The sequence below is a fragment of the Vanellus vanellus genome (assembly GCF_965231255.1).
Source record: "Vanellus vanellus genome assembly, chromosome: 9".
NCBI classification, from domain to species: domain Eukaryota; kingdom Metazoa; phylum Chordata; class Aves; order Charadriiformes; family Charadriidae; genus Vanellus; species Vanellus vanellus.
Window position 1 is genome coordinate 25,465,810 of NC_138914.1, and position 24,297 is coordinate 25,490,106.

Genomic DNA, 24,297 nt, shown 5'->3' on the forward strand with positions numbered 1-24,297 from the left:
GAGCGCACAGCTAAAAAACTAAAGGATTTGGGAAGCTGAGGGACCCCTCCTTTGCTTAGCTGACTGCGATTTTAGCATGCCTGTTTATCATCGTATTCCCTGTATTCTTGAAGAGATGTGCATTCAGATGCTTTGAAAGATTCATCCCCCAGGATCATATTCTCAACAGAAAATGACAGATGTATTAAGATGCATTCATTTTGTTTCGATTTACCATTCTCCCTTCCAAAGAATGAAGCAAGTGAAGCAATAAAGGAAAAACTTAAAAAAAAACCAACCCCAACCCAGGAATATTACAAAATGAGTAAATTTTCAAGACCAGCATTCTACATCATTTCATTTTCAGGGAAGCTTGGGAGAGGAAATAACACACAGAGAAATGAATCCCTTTCCATGAACTATACGATAAAAATTACTCTGCAGGAAATCTTTTTCATGCCAACTGACTGGAGGAGGGGTAGGAAGGAGAGGGAAGATGCAAGTCTCATGAAATTTTATCAGTAGCTAATTAAATACATGGCTTCTAATTTTTAGCACCATGGACTACAGTTATATGATTTATTACACCAATGTAAAAAACCAAAACAAAACAAAACAACAAACCCAAACCCCAAATAAGGAAAAAAAAAATCCATTTCTGTAGGTAAGAAATATACTCACTGATACTCACTAATTTTCAACAATCCTAACAAACTCTGGCTGTATGGAGTAGCTCTTTCTTTCTACCAATATCAGAAAATGTAGAAGGCTGAAGAGGAAACAAAAGTTAAACCAAACCATTTAAAAATACAGTACTGTGACAGATTTTATTTCATTTTTATCAGTACTACATGCTTACTACCACTAGGAACAGACATGCCTTTTTTTTTTGTTGTTTGTTTTGGGGTTTTGTTTGTGGTGGTTTGTTTTTTTAAAAAAAACCAACCCTATATTAAATTTTGACCTAAAGCTTGCTGTGCCTTGGAAATCTGGCTCAGGAGTTAACTGCATGAATTTTTATTTAAATAGATAAGCACTTAAGTTTGAAAAATAAGACAAATACAGGTGAACAGGAAAATTAAATTACAAATTCAGTTCATACAAATATCTCTTATTCTATGCACTAAATCCTGTTAATCAGCGGAGATCTTTTAAAAATTCTTCAAATATGTATGAAACATTATTTACAAATTATATAAATAAATCCTAGGTCACTTTTAAATTAACCAATACAACAAAAAAGTCACCTTTTTGTACTGCGTGTACTAAAAATGTTCTTGTTTATTGATCATAACCCCGTTTGCAGTATAAAACGTTTGTTCACTTACATCAAAATGGGTTCAAATAGAAGGAAGGAAGGTATCAGTTTCAAAAGAAAACAAAACAATATTATAAATGCTTAAAATCAATGAGGCTTCTTAATGTTCTTTTCTGCACAGTGTGCAGTCATTTTTAGAAGTCCCTTCTACAGTATTTGCCTTGTGAACAGGTCATCTCAAAATAGCAGAGACATAGTTGTAGCAAAGGGAAAATATTCAGTACGTTGCTCACACTTCACAAAGACCTTTTACCAGGAGGGAAAGGACAGAGAACGGAATGTCAGTGGCCAGCACAAGCCTTTACACCATTTAACTTAAAAGGCAGCATTTATAGAACTAATCACAGACTATACACATCCTGCACTGAACAGAGATCAAAAGGACTGGAAAATATACATTTAGGAAAACAAGAGACCGATGGTTTTCCATTACCTTTGTTAAAATTAATGCTTTTCTCCTTGTCTTTTGTTTTAAAACCAGCATCGACACCACCAAAAACTACAACTACCTTTTCCTTTAACATAATATATGCCAGGTAACTACTGTACGTGAGAAATGTACAATAAAAGGAGAGAAACCACTGAATTTCCTATGCAGACACATGAAGATATAAAGCCATACAGATTCCAAAGTGCCATGAATACCAAATTCAAGTGATGGTTTATAGCATGTAGGAAAGAAACTAAATGGAACTTGCTCTATGGGTTGCCGAGCCCTTCAGCTGTATCTTCAGTCTCCCCTTTGGCTGCTTTGGTGAGAATTTCCATCCATTTCATCTGCAGTTCTTCATCTTCCGCACTGAAATATAGAGTTTGCTGGGACTGGCAGAGCTTAAAAACATGCTTCACTTCAAACTTCTCACCAGGACCTGGTAAACTGACTTCGTACCCAGGCAGAGGAATAGGACGCGGGCTCCGTCCATCCTAAAGAAGAAAGAACCAATGTAAAAATTCAGCAACAAACAGTATTTGAAATGGAAGGAGTGGGGGGTTTGCTGCGCAGGGAGGAAAGATTTCCTCTCAATGGGGTTGAAAAAACTCCTGTTTCAAAGAGTTCAGAACTCACTATGAAGTAGTAAGATGTAGCTGGAGATGCATGGTCACCACGCACAGGCTCAGGTGAGGCAGCCACACCACAACTCTCACCAAACCGGAGTGTCTCGGTGTGCGCCAGTGGCTAATAGCCTTTCTGCGTTAGAGCCCCTACCTGCCATCCTGCCCGCACAGAATCACAGACTGGTAGGGGTTGGAAGGGGCCTCTGGAGATCATCCAGTCCAACCCTCTGCCAGAGCAGGGTCACCTACAGCAGGTTGGACAGGAACGCATCCAGGTGGGTTTTGAATCTCTCCAGAGAAGGAGACTCTGCAGACTCTCTGGGCAGCCTGTGCCAGTGCTCTGCCACCCTCACAGGAAAGAAGATTTTCCTCATGTTCAGATGGAATTTCCCATGTTCCAGTTTGTGCCCGTTGCCACTTGTCCTGTTGCTGGGCACCACTGGAAAGAATGTGGCCCTGTCCTCTCGCCACCCACCCTTCAGATACTGATAAACATTGCTGAGATCCCCTCTCAGCCTTCTCTTCTCCAGGCTGAACAGCCCCAGGTCTCTCAGCCTTTCCTCATCACAGAGATGCTCCAGTCCCTGATTGTCTTTGTAGCCTCCCCTGGACTCTCTCCAGCAGTTCCCTGTCCTTCTTGAACCGGGGAGCCCAGAACTGGACACAGTGCTCCATGTGTGGCCTCACCAGGGCAGAGCAGAGGGGGAGGATGACCTCCCTTGACCTGCTGGCCACGCTCTTTTTAATGCAGCCCAGGAGACCATTGCCCTGGGCACATTGCTGTCTCATGGTCAACTTGTTCTCCACCAGGATGGGCAACGTGCACACACACTCCAGCAAGCACATGAACACGGGTGCAGAGCACATGTACATTCGGCTCTTCGTTCCCTACTGCGCGTAGAAAACAGAGAAGAGGCAGTATCGACTGCTTAACTTAAAACAATAAAAGGCAATGTCTTGTTGGTGCTTTATTCTCCTTATTCAACAGATTCTCTTTTGCAGTAAGAATACGGATCTGGCAGTGGCACGGCTGGGGATTTTCACGTTATTTCACATAACATGCATGTTGTCTTTAGGTACAGGCAATCAGATCCAGCTGAGATTAGTTCGGTGTAGCCCCTTTTGAACCTCATGGGACATTTGTAAGATTGGTTTAAAGGAGACAAATAAGCAGAGCTGGACAGTGAGAGACACAAAGACAACTAGCAGGGAGAAGACTTGGAAATAGAAGAGAATTAGAGATTTTAAATCAGTGAATCTTGTTGGAGGGTCTTGGGTTATTTGTGATGCCTTTCAGAGTTGTCAAGGATGTCGAAGCTCAGATTCTTCAACATCCTTTAAGGCCAGATGAACTCACAGATCTAAGGAGCGATACAGCTCATCTTAAGCTTTCAACCAACTCTTCTACTAAGCTCTCAGGAAAGGCATACTTTGGCAAGGCCATGACCAAGCAGCTTGTTTCAACCTATGTCAGCAATGCATTTTCAAAGGTGGGTCCCCAAACAGAAGTCTAAACCACACAGGCATCAAGCATCCATAAGAAGCCATCGCCTCTTGCAGCAGCTACTTGTGTAGCAGCCTACTCAAGTTCAACGCCTCATACCAAAGTTAACAAGGCATCCCACAAAGAGGTGGCAAAGTCATTCTTTTGTCACCCCATACTGACTGCAGATGACTCAGTGAATCTGGAAGGGGACCACAGCTCTGAGAACAATGGCAAAAAAAAAAAAAAAATCTACTTTTCTAACACTTAGGCTAATGTAATTCAAGTTTCAGAACGGCTCACATAAATGTAAACACATATATTAAGTAAAGGGGCAAAAGATATACAGTCAAAAATGCGCCTACACATTTTATTAAATCAATACAGGTTTCCTGATTTATTAATCTGCTACTTGTTATTGTTGTGCAAAAATTAGAGTCCATCTGCTTGAAGACCAAGCACTATTCAAGGAGATTTACATCAACTTTGGGTCAAGCACTAAAAAATTCAGTGCCTCTTTGAGTGCAAGCCATTGTGCTAAAAGCAGCACGCAGTTTCTTGATTCTGACACTGCAGCCACATCTGTATAGCAGGGAGCTCTCGCACATATGGAAGTTGAAACCAGCACGTACAGAGTGGCTCTAGATCTGGATGTGTGTCAGTGCTAAAGCAAGCAAATACAGGACTGATGAACACAAAACGCACAAGAGCACATGCAAGCTCAACCACTCCTGCTTCACTGATCTTGGTTTAGAAACACAGACACTAAGACTTGTCACATGTAAAATTGGAGGTTGCCCACGACAGTGAAAAATGGTATCGTTTGTAGCCAAGAAGTGCAGCATGAGAGCAAACTGATGTTTTGATTGCAAATGTTACACCTACCCAACACATGCAGACACAGGCAAATTAAGCAGACTGCCTTCGGTCTTGCTTCCTCCCTTTTCTTAATATGATGCCTTTGCTGCTTTCTCTGTACCTGCCTGATCCAACAGGAAGGGATTTAAATTATCTCTGAAAAGCTGCGCTACTGACAGACAAAGGTGAAGCACTCAGCCTCCAGCCATACCCACACACCCAAACCAGATCTCCCTGCGGGACCACGAGCATCTCCGGATTTCCTCTGGCACTGAGCCCTTCCCCTCCTACCTGGAGTCCAACAAATCCAGGGGCTGTTCTGCACCCACGAGGAATTTCAGAATTTTGAGCACGTAACTAGGATTTACAGGCCTTACAGAGACGTAAATATTGTGTTCCATTTTTAAGAGCCTGCTGGATTTGGCTGGTTGAATTGCAGGTTTTGGGTGTGTTTTTTTTTTTTTTTATATTTCTGTATGCAACATACCAGGGTTGCACGATATCAGTATGTCATAAAATCAAACTACCCAGTGCTGAGAAAAGCTTCCCTTTAGGGTTGACTTCAGTCATTTTCCTGAGACAGTGATACACAAAAATCTACCGGTTGGGTACCGGTTGGGAAATACTGTCAGTTGTCACAAGCACTGTGCACTCATCCTGACTCTAAGCAGTACAATACCAATGTGTTATCTATCTAGGTAATTATGCCAGTGCTCATTTATTGCTCTGTTAAAGCCACTGCAACACGCAGGGTTTCAGATTTGGGCATGGACAGCTCAGTTCCACCACACAGGCAGTTCTTTTTCGTGCACCCCTCCATACAGACGTCTCTCTCGCACCGCGCAACTCTTTGCAGCGTACAAGATCTCTTAAACATAGAGAACAACAGTTACACCCCGGGGACCACTAACATTTTCTCCTATTACTTTCAAGTAGGCTTAGAAAATCCCCGTTTTTCCATCCAAACTCCACTCTCTACCCACTTACGATCGAATCCCAGACCTGCACAAATTGTTGAGGGACTCCCGTGGTGTGATGGCATGCCAAGCTGCAAAGCTCCACAGGACCACAAAAAAAGGGCAGGCAGAGCTTTGTGCAGGGCCAATTAAAGCTTCACCTAAACAGGGTCAACAGACAAGCCACAAAAATACTTTCCTAAAACCCTGCGCTTGACTTCAAACTCAGCTACTGCCTTATTTTCTAGGAGTAAATCACATTTACATGATGAATAAAAGATTTCTTTTCCTTCAGAATTTAGAAAGCAAAATTTTCTCATGGATCAAACCTGATAATTATTATATACACTAGCTCTCACTACACTATATATAGTATAAATACTATATATTTCTCCCAAAATCATTACTTCTCGAGCTAGCTGGGACTCCTTAATTCTGCATTTCTCCATCAGGTGTCAGTTACTGTCAGAGCTCTGGAGGTAGCTGTGCATTTTACAAGACCAACGGGGGCAGAAGCTCCAGGCAGAGCCCTTGGAAAGAGAGACCAGTTTCTATAAAACTGCTGATCCGTAAGCTTGAGGTGGTCTCTGCTTATAAGCAAACTCTTCTAATTCCACTCAGATAAACGTGACAAACAGCTGCACAAGTTCTGTCTCAGTTCGAGGACAGATAAAATTGGTATGATTTCCATACCTAAATAAGCCGGGAATTTTATCCTCATGCATAAAGCTCCATGCAAGACTTAAACCGTGAACACTTGAGGGATTAATTCATTCTCCTGGAACAAGGATCTAAAGCGAAAGAGCAGCTTTCTTGCTGTTTTCAAGCCTGTGAGTCATATTTCCATTTGCACTGGCATCCCTTCGTCGGTGTGAGGGCCGGGGGTGCAGAGGACAAAAGCTGTCAGGGCTTTTACTGTATCAGCAGCTCCAGATTCAGCTTGGTTTACTCCTTCTTCCCAGGAGACAAGCTATTCTTTCTGTTCTTTTTAAAAATAATCCCCCCAACTTCCAAACTAGGGTCATGCTTCACTTGGTCCGTGTTTCAAGACCTTTAATACCATTGTTGGCAATATTATTCCCAAAAGGCACCTCTTTTTTATTCGGCACCTAAACGCTTCTTTGGAGGCCTAAAGAGGTTTGTGAGATGCATGGAGGTGGTTGTACAAAACAAAACAATGCCTGGGAAAATAAGATTCAGGCCCATGAGTGGTTCCTGACTGATTCCAGACACTCGGCCCCCAGGAAAGAAGCTCTGGAAGAGATTTTTCTCACAAGTGTGTACTGCGTCAACCAGAACTAACCAGAACGTTGGGTTAGTATCAAGGAATGGGATTTGCTTTGTCACTTTCTCCTTCAGTTGGATGCAAGTTGAAGAAATCGTATGTGTGGGAATGGTAGGCCCTTGAAGAAAGGACTCTGTTTTGTCATTTATAGTCTCAGCCTGCAACTGTTGGTTCCTGACTCTGTTACTGAACGTATGATAGATCAACCTTGTCCTGTATGCTTTCTTGCCGCTTTACTGAGAGATTTATCTCACACCTGAAATAGCTGAGGACACTAACCACTAAATTTAACTGTCATAGAATCGACAATCAGTGCCAAAGGCACCCTCTTCCCCTAAAATATAGGATCTTACTAATAGTATCAACAGAGGCTCAAGATCAAATTTGGCAGGGTACGGAGCAAAGAACGGAGCATCTGAAGCCCAGAAACTCATCCAGTTTCCAACCCTGGTTTTCCCTGACTGTCAGGAGGGGGCCTGGAGAATCGAGCATGGTTCTGCTGGGCACTAAATACAGCTGGTTTATGTCCCACTGGTGCTGTCCTGAAATGATGTTAGGCACTAGGAGAAACTCCTTTCTAGGTCATTCCACATAAGAGGTGTTGCTTCCTCTCAACTCCTTGTTCCAGTCATCTAAGAGATGACACGTTGTTCCTGGGTGGGGAAGGCCAAAGAATTTAGACCTCTCTCCTTCCATTCCCACCCTCCTTCCCCAAGCTTGCCTCTGGAGACACTCTGGCTTGGTTCGCATGGGATCCAGGGCTTGCACTGGTCCTTTGCCGAAAGCACAGCTTCCACATCGGCTGAAGCCATTCTCTCTGCTTTGCTTTTTAAAGCTCTTCTGCTTTCCCCAGACTCTGACTCCAGAGAGATCTACCGATCGGGTTTGCTGCGTTCATTTTAGCCATTTGCTTTTTATCAACCTGTAATGTCAGTCAGGCGGGCATCCCCTGTTGATGAGGAGGGAAGGTAGGCAGCTTGCTGCCCACGGGAGGAATTGGCACCATCCCCAGGATGGGGTTTGAATCCCAGACGAAGCCAAGTGGGCTGCATCTGGAGCTTCAAATTCAAGCTTTCACTCTCTCAAGCACTATGCTTACAACATTACACACACTTGTTTAAAACCAGAGGTGTTCTCGTGGACAAGCGGCAAAACGAACACACTTCTAAGGACAACGTGTACTTCTTGTCAAACAGTTGCTACAGGGTAAGCTTCACATTGAATAGTTTTATAAAATCAAAGGTAATATTTAGTTTGCAGACTGTTCCTAGTTATGGCCATACAGACTGAGGCTAATAAAAAGCAAACTCTTCACATCTCTGCAATTACAGCAGGGTAGGGAGGTAGGCTGAATTCGGATCCACTTCTTCTCCATCCCAGCCAGGAGATAAAACAAAAGATAAATGTGTCAATTGCCAAACACAAAATTGGATATGGGGGATCTCATTTCAGCATTGTCATTCTTTATCTTCAGCACTAAGGAAGCATGACTGATATTTCTATTTTGGATATTCTGTCTTGTATAAAGATATTTCTATTACGTGACTTTCATCACACACAAACACTAGTTAGCTTCAACAGCACACTTAAAAAAAATGCTTACCACAGTACTTATTTCAAGTAAAGATAAAAATGACATGATGCTACGACAAGGAGCTTCACCAAAACCAGCCCATATTTCAGGCTGAAGAACAACTACACTTCCACAAATTCCTCCACCCTCTCAACCCAGACCTAGGTTAAAAAAAAAAAAAAAAAAAAAAAGAGAGAGAGATAAAAGCTTGAACTAGCAATTGCAATATTCGGACTGCTTTGTAGCTCTATACGTCTATACGTTTTTCAGGAAAGTGCTTTCCCTAATGACAGGGTAACAAAACTTTTGAATATACCTGTCTGAAACCTATAAAAACCCCCAAACATAACCTGATTATCCTTGTTTTGTCCTTTTTTGTTAAAAAATGGAAGAGAAAAGCTATGAGCTTAGACATTTGCTCACAACTATATCAGCAGTAACTACAGATAACAAGGAAATCTGAAATCTCTGAGGCTTTGTGCTATATTCAGAATGCCAAGTTCATTTTTGTTGTTGAAATCAAGCCAAATACTTTGACCTATTTCTTAGCTTGACATATTTAAACTTATGTTTTTTTGGTTTTGGTTTTTTTTTTTTTTTTTTTTTTTCTGTCTGTTAACCCTCACAAATGTTATTTTACCTGGTTATTTCCTTGCAGATACAGAACAAGAGGTTCAGTCTTGGGTATGGTCACCCACATTTTGTACCAAGTCTTCCCTTTTTCAAGGAACTGGAGGTAGCTGCTGAAGAGGCTGTTTTCAGCTGCTAAGATGCTCTGCTTCTGGATGAAGATTAAAAAAAAAAAAAAAAAAAAAAAGAAAAAAGAGCTGTTTACATTGATGCTTACATGGGCAAAATACTTAGAATTAAGCATAAAGTATACTTAAGTTGTCCAGAGTCAAATAATAGTTTAGGGCAAACACTGGAGAGCCCATAACTGAACAAAAGTTTAACCCATCATTATGTACCATCAAGAAATAGCACAATTCCATGTAATAGAGGCAGATGTTGAATGTCTGTTCCCAGCAGCTCTGAAGTTAAATTCCACCTCCACCAAGTAAATTGACAGTGGCAATTAAGATGATGCAGCTAGTTTCTCGCTAAGCAAAGTAGACTGGGAGACAATTTCAAATTAATGAGAAAGGTGTATTAAAAGACACTCTTGTGCATAGATGCAGAGAGACGTGAGCCAAATCAGAGAGCACAAGGGCAAAGAAAAAGATTGAAAAGAATTTTTGTCTTTTGATGGAAAACAAAGAAAAAACAGTCCTGTTCCCATTAGACTTTGCACACAAGCCTCCGGGGGATTTCTGGCATCTGCTAATAACGTTTGTAAAGTGGCAATCTCCTCAGCTGCTATTAAGCTTGTTAAGAAAGTTTAATGTAAATAGGAGGGAAAGAAAAAGACCAGCTCTGATCTTTCTTTTTTATACACCTACTCTCTTGCGTTTTACCTGATCCTTTGAAGATTTAGCACAAGGCTAGAAGCCTGAGCATATGAGGGAAAAATGACTCTTTTCCTTGGGTTTTTACAGCTTTCTTCTGTAATCTGCTTTCTGCAGTAAAGCCATAGGTCACATTTCACTGGTTTGCTTTTTGGCTTTTCAGATTAACAGGGCTCTCAGCTGGGTAGGTGCAGGTTCTCGCTTTACTGGCAAACAGCTCTGCTGAAACAGCGCTAGGAAGTTTATCATGAGATGCTGCAGACTATACCGATGTATATTCAGTGCTCATCATCTGTGGGCACAGCTGTAGCATATATCAGAAGTTTTTGATGGTATCAAGCTCTGGATCCAGAATCTCCTCTGCGCTCGGCAGACAGGGTAGTGCAGGGAAGGGCAATGTGCATTGGTAGCTGTACCCCACCTCGTATTTCTGAGGTTCTGGACGCGCCTGGGTACCGAGCTGACAAAGCACCTGAGCAGCAGAGTTCACTCTGGCACATAGCGCTGGCATAATTTTGGCCATGTAGGTGCATTTAGTAGACTGGAAAGAAAATACGACACGCTGGGAAGCAGAGTGGGGCAGGGTCTAAGAACACTATTTGAGGAAGCATTTATGACATGAGCTCTAGACGTGCACCGCTGGGCTTACATTTCTTGCTCAGAGTCTAGCTCTTTTCCACGTAGTCTGGTTCCGCTGGGGAGCATAAGGTGGCTGGAAGGCTGCCTGCTGGCTCTGAGGGATGGCTTCCAGAAAGATGTTTTTCAAGGTAAGATGTTTTTCAGCGTAGGCTGCAACTGCTCCCCAGTTTCCCATGTGATGCTCGAAGCAGGATGGTGTACGTCAACATATCGGGGGGAATGATTTGCAAATGAAGTTAAGTTCTCAGTGTTTCAGTGGCTCTTTCAAGAATCTGATGTACCCTCAGAAGACGTGTCCCCATGGGTCCGCTTTCAATTGAGATGAATGTAAAAACACACAAAGTGACTTTGGGCTGTATTTCACAAGTAAAATAAATAAAAACCTTTTCTTCAAGGTGGCCCATAAAAAGCATGGCACATAACGGTACTCACAGCTCTGCCCGTAGTCTAAAAAAAGCACCGGTAAGAGAAGGTTCAGTTGTTGTGGGTGAGGATAAAGCAAACCAGTTTGCCAATGCGTTTCTTGTTCTTGTAGTAGGGTAGTAAGGGTAGGATGTGCCACTATCATGGTATAAAGCTCGGTGACATTGTGCACAACTCAAGATTGGAAATGCATCAAAAAAAACAAAACAAAACAAACCCACAGAAGTTTTTCCTCTTTTTTCATTACTTTGAAAGCTGAAGCTTAGCTGCAAAACCTGTGTGCTTCCCTGTACAATCAGCATCCTACGACAAATGCTTACAGACAGCATTCAGGCTGCATGCACATTCAATACAAGTTATGGGTCAGAGGATCAAACATCATGGTGGGGGAAAAAACATAACCAAACAATTTTATTTGTTTTAAATAAATACATTAAAAAAAAAACAAACAAGCAAAACAAAAAGAGAGACTCACAAGGGCAGCTAGCACACCAGAAGTTTCTTAGCTAGATACTGTACCTCTGCAGCTAGTCTTTTCTTTTGTTCTCCGACTGCTTCCACTCCCGGGCTGCATAGGCTTGCTGGTAACTGCAGAAAACACTCTTTACACACTCGATTATGACGGCTGTTATCTGCAAGTGGTTTAAACTCAGAGCATTTGGCACAGATTACCTATAACAGAAAGATGGGGGTTTATCAGCCATCATTAAAACGTAACCCTTCTCCAAAGAAAGTGACTTGCAGATCGGGTGTTATTAAAATAAAATCCAGAAAACTAATGCAAGCGTAAGATAGAGCAACCAATATAATAATATTTACTTTATTTACCTCCATTAATGATTAATGTTTTTGTGATCCCATGCTGTGTACCAATATACCTAATTAAAAAAAACCACATATGCCTTTGGGGAAATACTTTATGATCGACATCATGCAAGTTTGCTTTTCTTTTCTTATAAGCCTTTATGACTCAAAAAGGGCTTAGGTTGACAAAGCAATTAGTATTTTTTAATGCCAATCATAAAATGGCCTAGGAAGGACTGATTTTCAGAGTAAAGGTGGCTGACACTGCCTCATCAATTAGGCAGTTCAGCCTGATACAACTGAGGAATCCAAAAATCACTGACCATTTTAAGAGCATCGTATAATGTATTATCCATTAAAAACTATTTGCCTGATGCCAAATTAACAACTTTTGATTCCTTTCCACAGCTGCCAAGAGCACACAATGACCCATCGGTCCCATGAAACCAGCACTTGTCAAGAGCAGCTCCGGAACCGGTTTTCACGCTTAGTTCTGACTCTGCCACTTGCTCCAGGGAGAGGAACCGGCCTCCGGGGTGCAGTGCAGCAGCAGTCAGCCAGATTCGACATCGAATTTATTGTACAACAATACACCCCAAGCGCCCTCCAGGTACAAGTATATGTTATACGCTTCACTGCAAGATGTTAATTACTATATGAAGGTAACTGCCTTAATTCAGCAAGTGAAGTGCCATTCTGCCAAGTTATGTAAACAAAAGCAAGCTAGAACTTTTAGAAATGTGATAGCCTTTCCTTGCCACGAATTAACTTCTTTAATTTGAATGCTATTGCCACATCACAAAACATCACATAACCAACAACTGTTAAACAATAGAATATTAATAATGTTAATTCTTGTTATCTCTCTTCCATGGGAGAAAGCTATTATTTCATTTCTTCAGTATTACTGAGCTTTGCAATGGAATATTTTAAACCTCCAGAAATGTATTTCATTATTTTAGTAATTATTAATAAAAACAAATGCAGAAGGCTGACAGCCCCAACACCAGTGCAAAAGTGTCTCCTCCACAGTAATTTTATTTCAATCGCTGAGACTGAGGTTTCTTTAAACATCTTAACTATACATTTAGGTCTCTCTTCAGCCGAAAGTTTATCTCCACTTCAAATGAATAATGGTATTTAAATAACATTATTCTGTACTGGTTACATTAGAAACACTGAACTGTGAAACTCAAGTCACAGAAGGCAGGTTTCAAGTCGTATTACAGAAATCAATCTCATCTTGGCTGTGGCTGTGATTTTCAGGAAAAAAAAAAAAAAAAAAAAAAAAAAGAGAATTAAGCTGTCAGAGAACGGCACTGGGGAAGGGTGGCTAAGTGCCTTCAGTAACCTGGCCTTGAATCTCCAGGACTGATTTTATTTGACTTTTCAAGCAGGAGGAAACCACCTTGGCATAAGCAATTCTGGGCAACTCAGGGAGACAAGTTTTATGGAAAGAAGAACCCATCCATCTTTAATCTTGTATGTTCAGCTGTTCGTCCTAGACAGGGCTGCGGTGTGAAGTAAGGCTCTCAGAAGGCCATTCTGTTTCTGCAAACAAAATAAAGTGCACAGCCCCCTCCCCACACACATGTACATCCCCAGGGAAGGCACCACCTTTCTTTTTGTCCGCCGAGGCGCTGTACTTGCTTTTAAAACAGCACAGACTAGGCCCCTTGCACCAGGGTTTTGCTCTTTTTTCCCCGATTCCCAGGGGATAAAGCCAAGTGGAAAGATCTGCTCTGTCAATGACCTGCCATGAACCAGAACATCTTTTAGTTCCTGTACTGAAAAAATAAAAAAAACTCTCTTCAACAGTCTCTGCGGAAGAAATTAAAAAGCTCAGTGCCTTTTGATACTTACTGCCCCACACTGCTTACAATGGTGCCGCCTTTTAGTGATGGAGTTAAAGCTTTCACTGCAGCTCTTGCAAGCCTGTTTCTCCTTGTCTCGCTTGGATTTGGAAGATTTCCTACAGGAATCACTCTGAAATGAAAAGTACAATCATGTGACGTTTAAAAAAAAAAAAAAAAAAAAGGCAAAACATTTCATAGAGTTCTCTACTGACAAAGATCCTCTTCGGGTTTCACACCATTTTAGAAAAGAATTCATGTCAGCTCTGCCAACGGCCTATGGCTGCATGGCTGGCTCAGCCATTGCGTGTTTCTGGTGTGGCGTTATGTGATCTCAGACTGCTCGAGCTGATTCTTCAAGTCCCCTCTCTGCTCACTCCTACGCTTACAGCCACTGAGCAACCTCATCGCACTGTCTGTTGGTAAGGAGGAAGAGGAACTGGCAATGTGGGCTTATCAAGAAGAGCTTTCCTTCCTGTACTCATCTGCCTCCCTGCTGCAACGTGACTTAGTTGTTGACTTTTTGGGTGCATTGTGAACACTTCTGTTCATGGGGAGGAGATGAGAAGGTCTTGGGAAGAAGTGAACTGTACTAGCAGTGGACTTCTACACCATCCAACTTCAACCACACCTGAAATATTGCGTCCAGCTCTGGAGATTCTGTCCCTCTACTCCACTCTCGTGAGACCCCCCTGCAGTACTGCCTCCTGCTCTGGAGCCCTCAACATAATAAGGACATGGACCTATTTGAGTGGGTACAGAGGAGGCCACAAAGATGATCTGAGGTCTGGAGCCTCTCTGTTGTGAGGACAGGCTGAGAGAGTTGGAGTGGTTCAGCCTGGAGAAGAGAAGGCTCTGGGGACACCTTATAGCAGCTTTCCAGTATCTGAAAGGGGCCTACAAGAAGGCCAGAGAGGGACTTTTTACAAGGGCATGTAGTGATAGGACGAGGGGGAATGGCTTCAAACTGGAAGAGGGGAGATTTAGATTAGATATCAGGAAGAAATTTTTCCTTCTGAGGGTAGTGAGCCCCTGGTGCATGTTGCCCAGAGAAGCTGTGTCTGCCCCGTCCCTGGAGGTGTTCAAGACCAGGTTGGACAGGGCTTGGAGCAACCTGGGCTGGGGGAAGGTGTCTCTGCCCAGGGCAGGGGGGTTGGAACTGGATGGTCTTCAAGGTCCTTTCCAACCTAAACCACTCTCTGATTCTATGATATGGAGTTTCCTTAGGCTCCCTCCCAGCCCATGGTGAAACATAAAACTCCTCAGGAAGCCAGAGACACCAACACCAGGACCTGCTACCAACTGCTCTTGGCAGAAGATGCTTTCTACCAGCTGTCTGGATAGCCAAGCAAGTTTAGTCTCTTAAGCCAAGCACCTAAGCTGGTACATAAAATCACTCGGTATAATCAAACCAATTGAACAATTTTCTGATAAACTGAAGAGCATTAACATGACAATGTGCAGTTCATAAAAATACAGCTTCACACAGAACTTGAAGTAGATCCCCTGTTTTGTTTCCTTTTTTTAAACAAATAAATATTTTCCTCCTTCCCAATCAGGATGGCTAGGTGCCAGGGAACAGCAGCACCCTGGGGTAAGCCTGGGGCACCCCCAGCCAGGCAGCACCTGCATAGAGATCCCAGCCCAAAGGTGGCAGCTCACTCATGTTCCTCCAGCACAGCTCTTTCTTGAGAAGAGGTTTGATAACCTTCTTCATTTTTGTTTGCTTAACATAAGCATTTAACAAACTATCGGGAGAAGAAACATTTCCTCTAAATCAAAAGAGCAGAGATATCTTACATTTTTTTCTGAAAATCAACCAGGTGAGGATCAGGCCCATTGTAGGTTACACAGATTCTGGACTCCTTGAAACCCCCCCCTTCCCTTTATGCCACCCATCCATGATAACACACAACTTAAGTCCACTTGAGAGAGAACAGTTGGCTCAAAAAATGTCTCCTCCTTCAAAGCCTTTATTTAACACAAGGATGTGGGCACGCGAGGGTAGGAGGATGGGCAGCAGCGATTGCGATTGGCAGAGGCTGCCCACGGTCACCAGCCAGGTGTCATCAACGCTAGGGAAATTCCGCCATTTGCCCTAAGGTCTCACCTTAGCGGTTACGACTTAACCTGCAGAAGTCACTAATACAGGTTTTCAGGCTAATTAAAAAAAAAAAAAACAAAAAAAAACAAAAAAACAAAAACCACACATCAAATTTTGTAAGCTGCCACCACTCTCGCTTCTTTTAGCCCCCCCAAATCTCTGCCCTGCCATTCCCTGGTTACAGGGGAAGGCACATTGTCCTTCAGCAGAGCCATTGAAACCACCCTGCCTTGTAATGGCGTTACACAACAAACCCCACAGCTAATCGCTTCTAATTGGATTGGATCTTTTCATTTTCATTATCTTTTCTCTAGCTGCAAGAGCAATGTTTCAAACTTGTCTACAAGTATAGGATGCTTTGCCATTCAGCTTGGTGAAGCAGAGTCACAGGGATTTCTTCATTCAGGAACACCACTGTATCCCCATATACGTACACACTAATTGCTCAGCAAAACAGAAAGCCTGAAAATCCAAGTCCTCCCACACACATGAGCAGAGTGCCGTATTTCACTTTTCTTGTGAAGAACCAGATGTAACCAGTACGACACTGAATTACTCCAAACGAACAATGCCTCAGATGAATCACTGGCAAAAACGTTCCTCTCAGGCTCTGCCAGACCTCTCCAAGTAAGGCGTATAATTAAAGCGATTCGCAAAGCTTTTACTGATCCGCAGCAATCTACAGAGTAACTTTTTTATTTGTATCACATACATTGGCTGAAGTCAGCCATTTCTCACTCTGATTTTGGTGCTAATGCTATTTAATTTTTTAGAAGACTGATTTTCCCTCCGCTGGCTAGGGAAAGATTTTGCTTAAGTTGTCAGATCAGAGCATTTCCTCACTGGTCAACCTGAATTTTCCTCTTTTTAACAGTTAAAATTTGCATACAGCAGAACAAGCCTTTTGATTCTTATGTTAACAACAATTTCACTAGTGTTGCTGGAATGGCAGGAGTATAAATGAAGGCACCATTTAGCCTTGTAAGCTGCAACTGGAAGACATTGATGAATGCTAAACGAAACCAGTTTTTGGCTTTCAATCGATACCTACACACGCCTGCATAGGAAAAATGCCGAAGTTCCTCTAACATGAACTGAATGGACTGCTTCATGTGGAAATAGGTTCATTTGATTTGTACGTCAGTAGGAATATCCACCATCACCCACATGCATGTTTCTATAACACAGACAAGACTCAAGTTGAATACTTCCTCTAATGCTTCTCATATTTGACTTCCTCATCCATGTGGAACAGTCTGCACAGCGTTCCCTTTCAGAAATACACGACCCATATATTTGGCAAAGGAAAGAAAGCAGAAAGGGCATTACATTGGGCAAGATTTTTTATGACAGTTATGCACGAGCTTTTATTTTAGGCCACTATATTTATTTTAGACCACTGTATTTTAACTTGTGCCGTAGCATACAATGAGCATTGAATGCTAACTTCACTAATCAAAAAAGGCCTTGTCTATAGAGGTCTCTAAGTGTTTGATGAATATCAGCAATGTTTCATAATATTTCTCAACATTATGAGAACACAGGGAGAACACAAGAGTGTGAAACATTGCTATTGCAGCTGTAGAAAAGATAATAAAAATGAAAATGTATTTTCTTTATGACTTGGCAAATTCCAACAAGCCATTATAGAAGAAAGACTTATTCAATAGTATATTATTTAACTGCTGACACTGGGAAATAATTAAGAAGCCCTTTGCCTTCCATGCCTGTGAAAACCATGAGACTTTGCTGCATGGGCAGTCCCCCCCATCCAACCCAGCAATGGCTCAGGAACTCGACCTTGCCACGTACTCTTAACTATACACCACGGGAACAAAAAGGTTTTTGTAGAAAACAAGGACATGCATCATAATTCACAAACCTTGTTCATCAAAGATAAATTGAACAGTCACTTTGCAACTGTGTCCTTTACAACACAAGCTGCGTTATTTACTGGTGATGTATGTTAAGAGGGAAGCTCATACTAAGCTCCCGTAGTTTCAACTGGAGTATCTTGATAATAAAGCACTTGAATAATTGTTGTATTTCTCATCTTTCTTGGTGTACCCAGCTCTGTTTTGAAGCTAGTGAGTCCGACAGGAAAAAACACTTGCATGGAATCTGTTCAGAGCCAGGATCTACAATAACTTCGTTCAGACTGAGCTGTTCTGACCACTAATCTGCTTTTACTCTAGAGCTGCATTTAACTCTCTAAACCTTGACAGTTTCCTCCAACTTTAAAATTACAGTGGAAAAAGAACGTCTACCCCAATGATAGGTACTCCTCATGCCTAGAGCTAAGTGACTGGCAAGGTGAAGGCCTGTGGCTGGCGCGTGTAGGAAAGTGGACATCCCATCAGTAGTGAACCACTGGAGCCTCCACTTGCTTCTGAAAAGCAGGGAAGAAACACCAAAGAGCTGGTAGGAACAGCAGGAAAACCAATGGGATCAGGACATCCTTGTTCTGTTATTTATTACTTGCTATATATTTAACACCATTCCACACGACATTCTGGTCTCTAAATTTGACAGATGGACCACTTGGTGGGTAATGAACTGGCTGGACAGTTGCACTCAAAGAGTGTCAGTCAATAGCTTCATGTCCAGGTGGCGAGCAGTGACAAGTGGTGCTCCTCAGGGCTCGGTACTGGGACTGGTGCTGTTTAATGTCTTTGTTAGTGACATGGATGTTGGGATGGAGCGCACCCTTAGCAAGTTTGCTGACAACACCAAGCTGTGTGGTGCAGTTGACACGCTGGAGGGAAGGGATGCCATCCAGAGGACGAGGACAGGCTTGAGAAGTGGGCTGTGCAAACCTCATGAAGTTCAAAACGGTCAAGTGCAGAGTCCTGCACGTGGATCAGGGCAATCTGAAGCACAAATACAGGCTGGGCGGAGAACAGATTGCAAGCATTCCTGAGGAGAAAGACTTAGGGGTGCTGGGGGATGAGAAGCTCAACATGAGCCGGCAATGTGCGCTCACAGCCCAGAAAGCCAACTGTATCCTGGGCTGCATCAAAAGAAGCTGTGGCCAGCAGGGCGAGGGAGAGGATTCTGCCCCTCTGCTCTGCTCTCATGAGACCACACCTGGAGTATTGCGTCCAGCTCTGGAGCCCTCAACTTAAAAAGGACATGGACCTGTTAGAATGGGTCCAGAGGAGGCCACAAAGATCATCTGAGGGTTGGAGCCCCTCTGCTATGAGGACAGGCTGAGAGAGTTGGGGTGGTTCAGCCTGGAGAAGAGAAGGTTCTGGGGAGACCTTATAGCTGCTTTCCAGTACCTGAAAGGGGCCTACACGAAAGCTGGAGAAAGACTTATTAGAAGGGCATGTAGTGATTGAACGAGGGGGAATGGCTTCAAACTGGGAGAGGGGAGATTTAAAATGACATTAGGAAGAAATTTTTCCCTCTGAGGGTGGTGAGCCCCTGGCACAGTTTGCCCAGAGAAGCTGCGGCTGCCCCATCCCTGGAGGTGTTCAAGGCCAGGTTGGACGGGGCTTGGAGCAACCTGGACTGGTGGGAGGCGTCCCTGCCCAGGGCAGGGGGGTTGGAACTGGATGACCTCTAAGGTCCCTTCCAACCTAAACCATTCTATGAGTCTATGATTTCATTCTGTCTGGGCCAGGAGGTAGACATTAAGCCTTGACGCAATAGTCTGATGGGACTCTCATATGGGCAGATACACAAGCAACAAAGGCATGTCAAATCTTTTTCTTCTTATTATGCTTATACAGCTGTGTATTTTCCATTTACAAATTACATATTTGGAGACACCTGCAATGGGGCAGAACATCAGCAGGTGCTTCCGCAAATACTGAATATACGTGAGAGATCAATTTAAATTATATAGTATATTTTGTACTTCGCAATCCAGCAAAATTGTTTAGTTTGTTTCTCTGAAGGCCACTGTCATTATATGCAAGATTACACGCAGGACCACTTTCCACTGGCTTGTACGCTCCTTGTGCACACAGAAGGTTTAGCGTAAACGGCGCTAAGCAGTGCAGTGCAGTCAACAGTTACCACAATGCTGTAGAGCAAGCAGATGATACTTCCTGCACCAGGTTTTCGCTGTCTGGTGATGCTAATGTGCGGCACTGAAGAAAACCCCAGCAACCTCTTCAGCAGGCTCAGCAGCACCAGAGGAAGGAGACAGCAGTTTGCTGACCACCACTACCACCAAGTGGTTTGCAGGTGGAAGCTGTCAAGCACAGAATGTACTCGCTTGTGCACTCACTGAGACGTTTCTGAAGGAATGTCATCATTAAAAGTTAGTATTTTCTAAAGCTGCAACTAGCACGTGAACTCGTTGCTCATGCTGATGTTATATATACATTTGCTACAGTACAGCAGAATGAAATCCCAGAATCAGTAATACGCAATTTTGGCTATTTTTAGCTTCATGGTTTTGATCAACTCCATTTTTATTTCTATCTCAGGAATTAATTTTTTTCTCTAAATACACAACTTAAGGAAAATTACTTAATGTGTCAAGCTATACGATGCAAATCACAACTATTCATAATCAACTAAAAAGATTCACATTTTTACTTAATTACAACTAAAATTTACATTTCGCTAAGAAACTTAAGACCAACAGAAATTTTTATGTGTTTGTTTTTAAATACCATACAAAGCATCTTTTTCGTTAAGTAGCCAGCTCACTATAGCGCCTGTAACTCAAGGAACAGGGGCGCTAATCACAAAACTGACTCCAAATAAATAAAAAATTGCTTAGGGAAAATATGAGGTGCGAAAAAACAATAAACAGCAAGGAGTACATTAATTACAAGCACTTAATTTTAATAAGCTCTTGTTTGCATAGGTCAGGTGGCTGTCTGTTTAACAGCTTTTCATTGATGCTCTGTAAACTCTACCAGTATGTCAACAAGCTCGGCCAGAGGACTGGAAGACTAAGTGGATCCTTTGTTACTAAAAAAGGTCATGCTAATACATAGTATCCTACAGTACGTCTCATCAGATAGGGTTTTTTTTTAGTTGTTATTTTTTCTTGGTGTTTTTGTTTTTTTTTTCAGTAAACTCAGCTGACCCAAAGGCATTTCCTGAAAATCTGTTATTCTCAGAAGATGTTTTGAAAGGGAGAGATAAGAATGCTAAAAATTAGACGTTATTAAGGACTCAAAACCTCTGGTTTGACTCAGCAGCAGTCACAGACATTGTACAAAGCAAAATAAAAAATATCTTTAAAAGTCTATTTTGCTTTTGCAGCAGCCAATCACTTACAGGCCAGAGAGGTATGAAAGTACCATCATCTCCTCTGCATTGGCAGAAACATGAAAAGTACACTATGAAAGAAGTGTTAATCGAAATTTGGTTCCGGAGATGAAATCTTGAATTACACAACAGAACAGTACTAACCAGCCAGGTTTCCTTGTCCCTCTTTGTCCTCCTCCCCACAGTGTAGCTCCTCATCAGAATTTTAAAACAAACAAACAAAAAACACAATACACCCCACCCCCCCCCACTACAAATGTAACAAGCGACTTCCCTCAGGCGAGGTTCCCCGTAACTTGGTTCCCCATAACTCGGTTCCCCCACAAGTGCAGCACGTAGCCGGAATAGGGGGGATTTAAATTCACTGATGGTGCAAACTCTGCAAGTAGCTGTGGGTGCAACTTAGCCAAGACGTTCAGGACAGCACAGCTGCATCAACAGACAGCAGACTATACACCGATATACTGAAGTATCTCTGATTTTTTTTTCCCCCCGGTACAAAAGAAACACACTCCGCCTTGCTCTACCAAAAGTATTAGCTTCAAATGACTTACCCCTCCGAACGCGCCGCCGCTGTCTGCTCCTGGCATGGATTCCACCGAGCTGGTGCTGGCTATCTGAGGGAAACAGAATGACAGAGAACAACTTCAGCATGGACCACAGAACAAATTTAACATGGGCACTCTTCCTAAAATATATTAAAATACTGACAAAGAGAACATGGCATCATTTGCTTTTAGCCCCTCAACTGTTTGCTTGTGTATACACTCTAATTATACGCGTACTCAGCCACTCTCAAACACTGAGCTGACTACGAAGCGGGTGACTTCACAGCCGGCGCTGCGCTGCTGAGCCTGCTCCTCGCTGCAGCACCTGCCAGGCCCCCACAGCACCGCAGCGAGCAAACCCGCAGGTTTGGAATTACTCCTGGAATTACTCCTGGAATTACTCTTTGGAATTTAGATGAGGGAATTGACTGTACTATCAGCAAGTTTGCTGATGACACTAAGCTAGGAGGAGTGGCTGACACGCCAGAGGGCTGTGCTGCCATCCAGAGAGACTTGGACAGGCTGGAGATTTGGGCAGGGAATAACTTATACAACAAGGGAAAGTGTAGGGTCCTACGTCTGGGCAGAAACAACCCCAGGTTCCAGTATAGGATGGGGAGCTACCTGTTAGAGAGCAGTGTAGAGGAAAGGGACCTGGGGTCCTGGTGGACAGCAGGATGACCATGAGCCAGCACTGTGCCCTTGTGGCCAAGAAGGCCAATGGCATCCTGGGCCGTATTAGAAGGGGGGTGGTTAGTAGATCGAGAGAGGTCCTCCTTCCCCTCTACTCTGCCCTGGTGAGACCGCATCTGGAATATTGTGTCCAGTTCTGGGCCCCTCAGTTCAAGAAGGACAGAGAGCTGCTGGAGAGAGTCCAGCGTAGGGCAACTAAGATGATTAAGGGAGTGGAGCATCTCCCTTATGAGGAAAGACTGAGGGAGCTGGGTCTCTCTAGTTTGGAGAAGAGGAGACTGAGGGGTGATCTTATTAGCGTTTATAAATATATAAAGGGGGAATGTCATGAGGATGGAGCCAGGCTCTTCTCAGTAGCAACCAATGATAGGACAAGGGGTAATGGATTCAAGCTGGAACACAAGAGGTTCCACTTAAATTTGAGAAGAAACTTCTTCTCAGTGAGGGTGACAGAGCACTGGAACAGGCTGCCCAGGGAGGTTGTGGAGTCTCCTTCTCTGGAGACATTCAAAACTCGGCTGGACGCCTTCCTGTGCAACCTCATCTAGGTGTTCCTGCTCCGACAGGGGGATTGGACTAGATGATCTTTTGAGGTCCCTTCCAATCCCTAGCATACTGTGATACTGTGATACTCCACTCCGTTTGAGCCCTACAAGCCAAACGAGCAAATGTTTCGTGTAGCCAGTGGATCCTGAGGAAGAATATGTACTCCAATCAAATAATACTCAGTTAAGTTTTTCTTAATTGCAACATCTCTTAATATTTTAATAAATGCAAATTGGTGTCTAAATGTATTATACTATATGTATTCAATACATGGAGGGCAAATAACAAGCTTATGTACACCAAAACCATAGGCTACATCCTAGCCTATCATATCATCTCATCTGTCATTAACTTACAGGGAGCTTTTAGTTTACAGGGGGTTCTCAAAATACTAGACTCTTTATGATAAATTCTCCTGTTATTGCCACCGATCATTCTTCCTTTGCCAATTAGACATCTCATATTTTGAGATTACTCAAATCTGCAGTGCATTTTTGCACTCTAGCTCCATTCCATTTGAAAGCGCTGTTATCGGAAACAACCTCAACTGTGGCTTTGAGTAAGCTGCCAAATTGCAGATCTATTAATTCTGATACCTAATTGTATCTATTTATATACTAATACAATCGACTCTTGAGAACAAGCAAAGGAGATAATGCATCCCCTGGGGCTAAGGCTCTGCCACCCCCAGGGAATGCCACTTAATTAAAGGGAAGCATCATGTACTCAACTCCAGCCAACTATTTCTGCCTCCGCAAAAACCCAGCAACCCCAGGGTCTTCACATCATCTGTTCCCCAGTCCTGTGGAAAGGGGTTTTCTTTCTGCTGGAATCCTAATCAACCCAGGTATTTAGATCCCCTCTGCCAGGTAAAAGGACATCTGTGTGCTGCAACACAGGACTTGGGAAAGGAAATGGAAAACGTGGAGGGAAAACGGGGTCTGAAGGAGAGCAAAGAGAAAGCCCCCAGCAAGTTTAGGGCAAAGAGTAAACGTCTCTAATTGCCTGTTCAGATCCCCATGCCCTTTTAGTATTTATTTGGAATAACATGCTAAAAATCAAATACCCTCTATTCTTCACCTGGAAAAGAGTTCTCCCCTTTATGTTACCGTTACCAGGCAAAGCGTGTAAGATTTGGTATGGAGGAAGACAGCTATTCACATGCTTGTCAGAACTACCCCAGTGCTAGGGGGAGGAACAGAAACGGAGGTAGGAAATAACGATGATTTAACGGGATCTAAAAGTCATGATTTAACTAACAGAAGCACTCCCAACTCTCAAATCTTAGGGATGCCTCTTGTGCAGAGCTCAGCTCTCTACAGCGCTTTTCCTTGCCAGCCTTCTAATAATGCACAAACTGGGTCCTTCCCCGACACCACGAGCCTCCAACGCTTCTGAGATCAAGCCATGTAAGAGAGGTCCTTTTCCGTGGGAACATTTTTAGATGGCTTTAAAAAAAAAAAAAAAAAACAAAAAAACAAAAACAACAACAACAACCA

General features: G+C 42.9%; 1 protein-coding gene across 1 annotated transcript in view; it reads right to left on the reverse strand.

Annotated features, from left to right (window-relative positions):
* Positions 1-702: 702 nt before the first annotated feature.
* The window catches only part of FGD3 (FYVE, RhoGEF and PH domain containing 3), a gene marked incomplete at its 5' end in the record, with an annotated part of 118,690 nt that continues 95,095 nt past the window's right edge, over positions 703-24,297 (reverse strand). Inside the window, 5 exons of the mRNA XM_082487893.1 lie at positions 703-2,221; positions 9,149-9,289; positions 11,535-11,687; positions 13,683-13,805; positions 21,566-21,628. Of these exons, the coding sequence (XP_082344019.1) occupies positions 1,997-2,221; positions 9,149-9,289; positions 11,535-11,687; positions 13,683-13,805; positions 21,566-21,628 (705 nt within the window). The 3' untranslated portion in view covers positions 703-1,996. The remainder of the gene's footprint in view (positions 2,222-9,148; positions 9,290-11,534; positions 11,688-13,682; positions 13,806-21,565; positions 21,629-24,297) is intronic.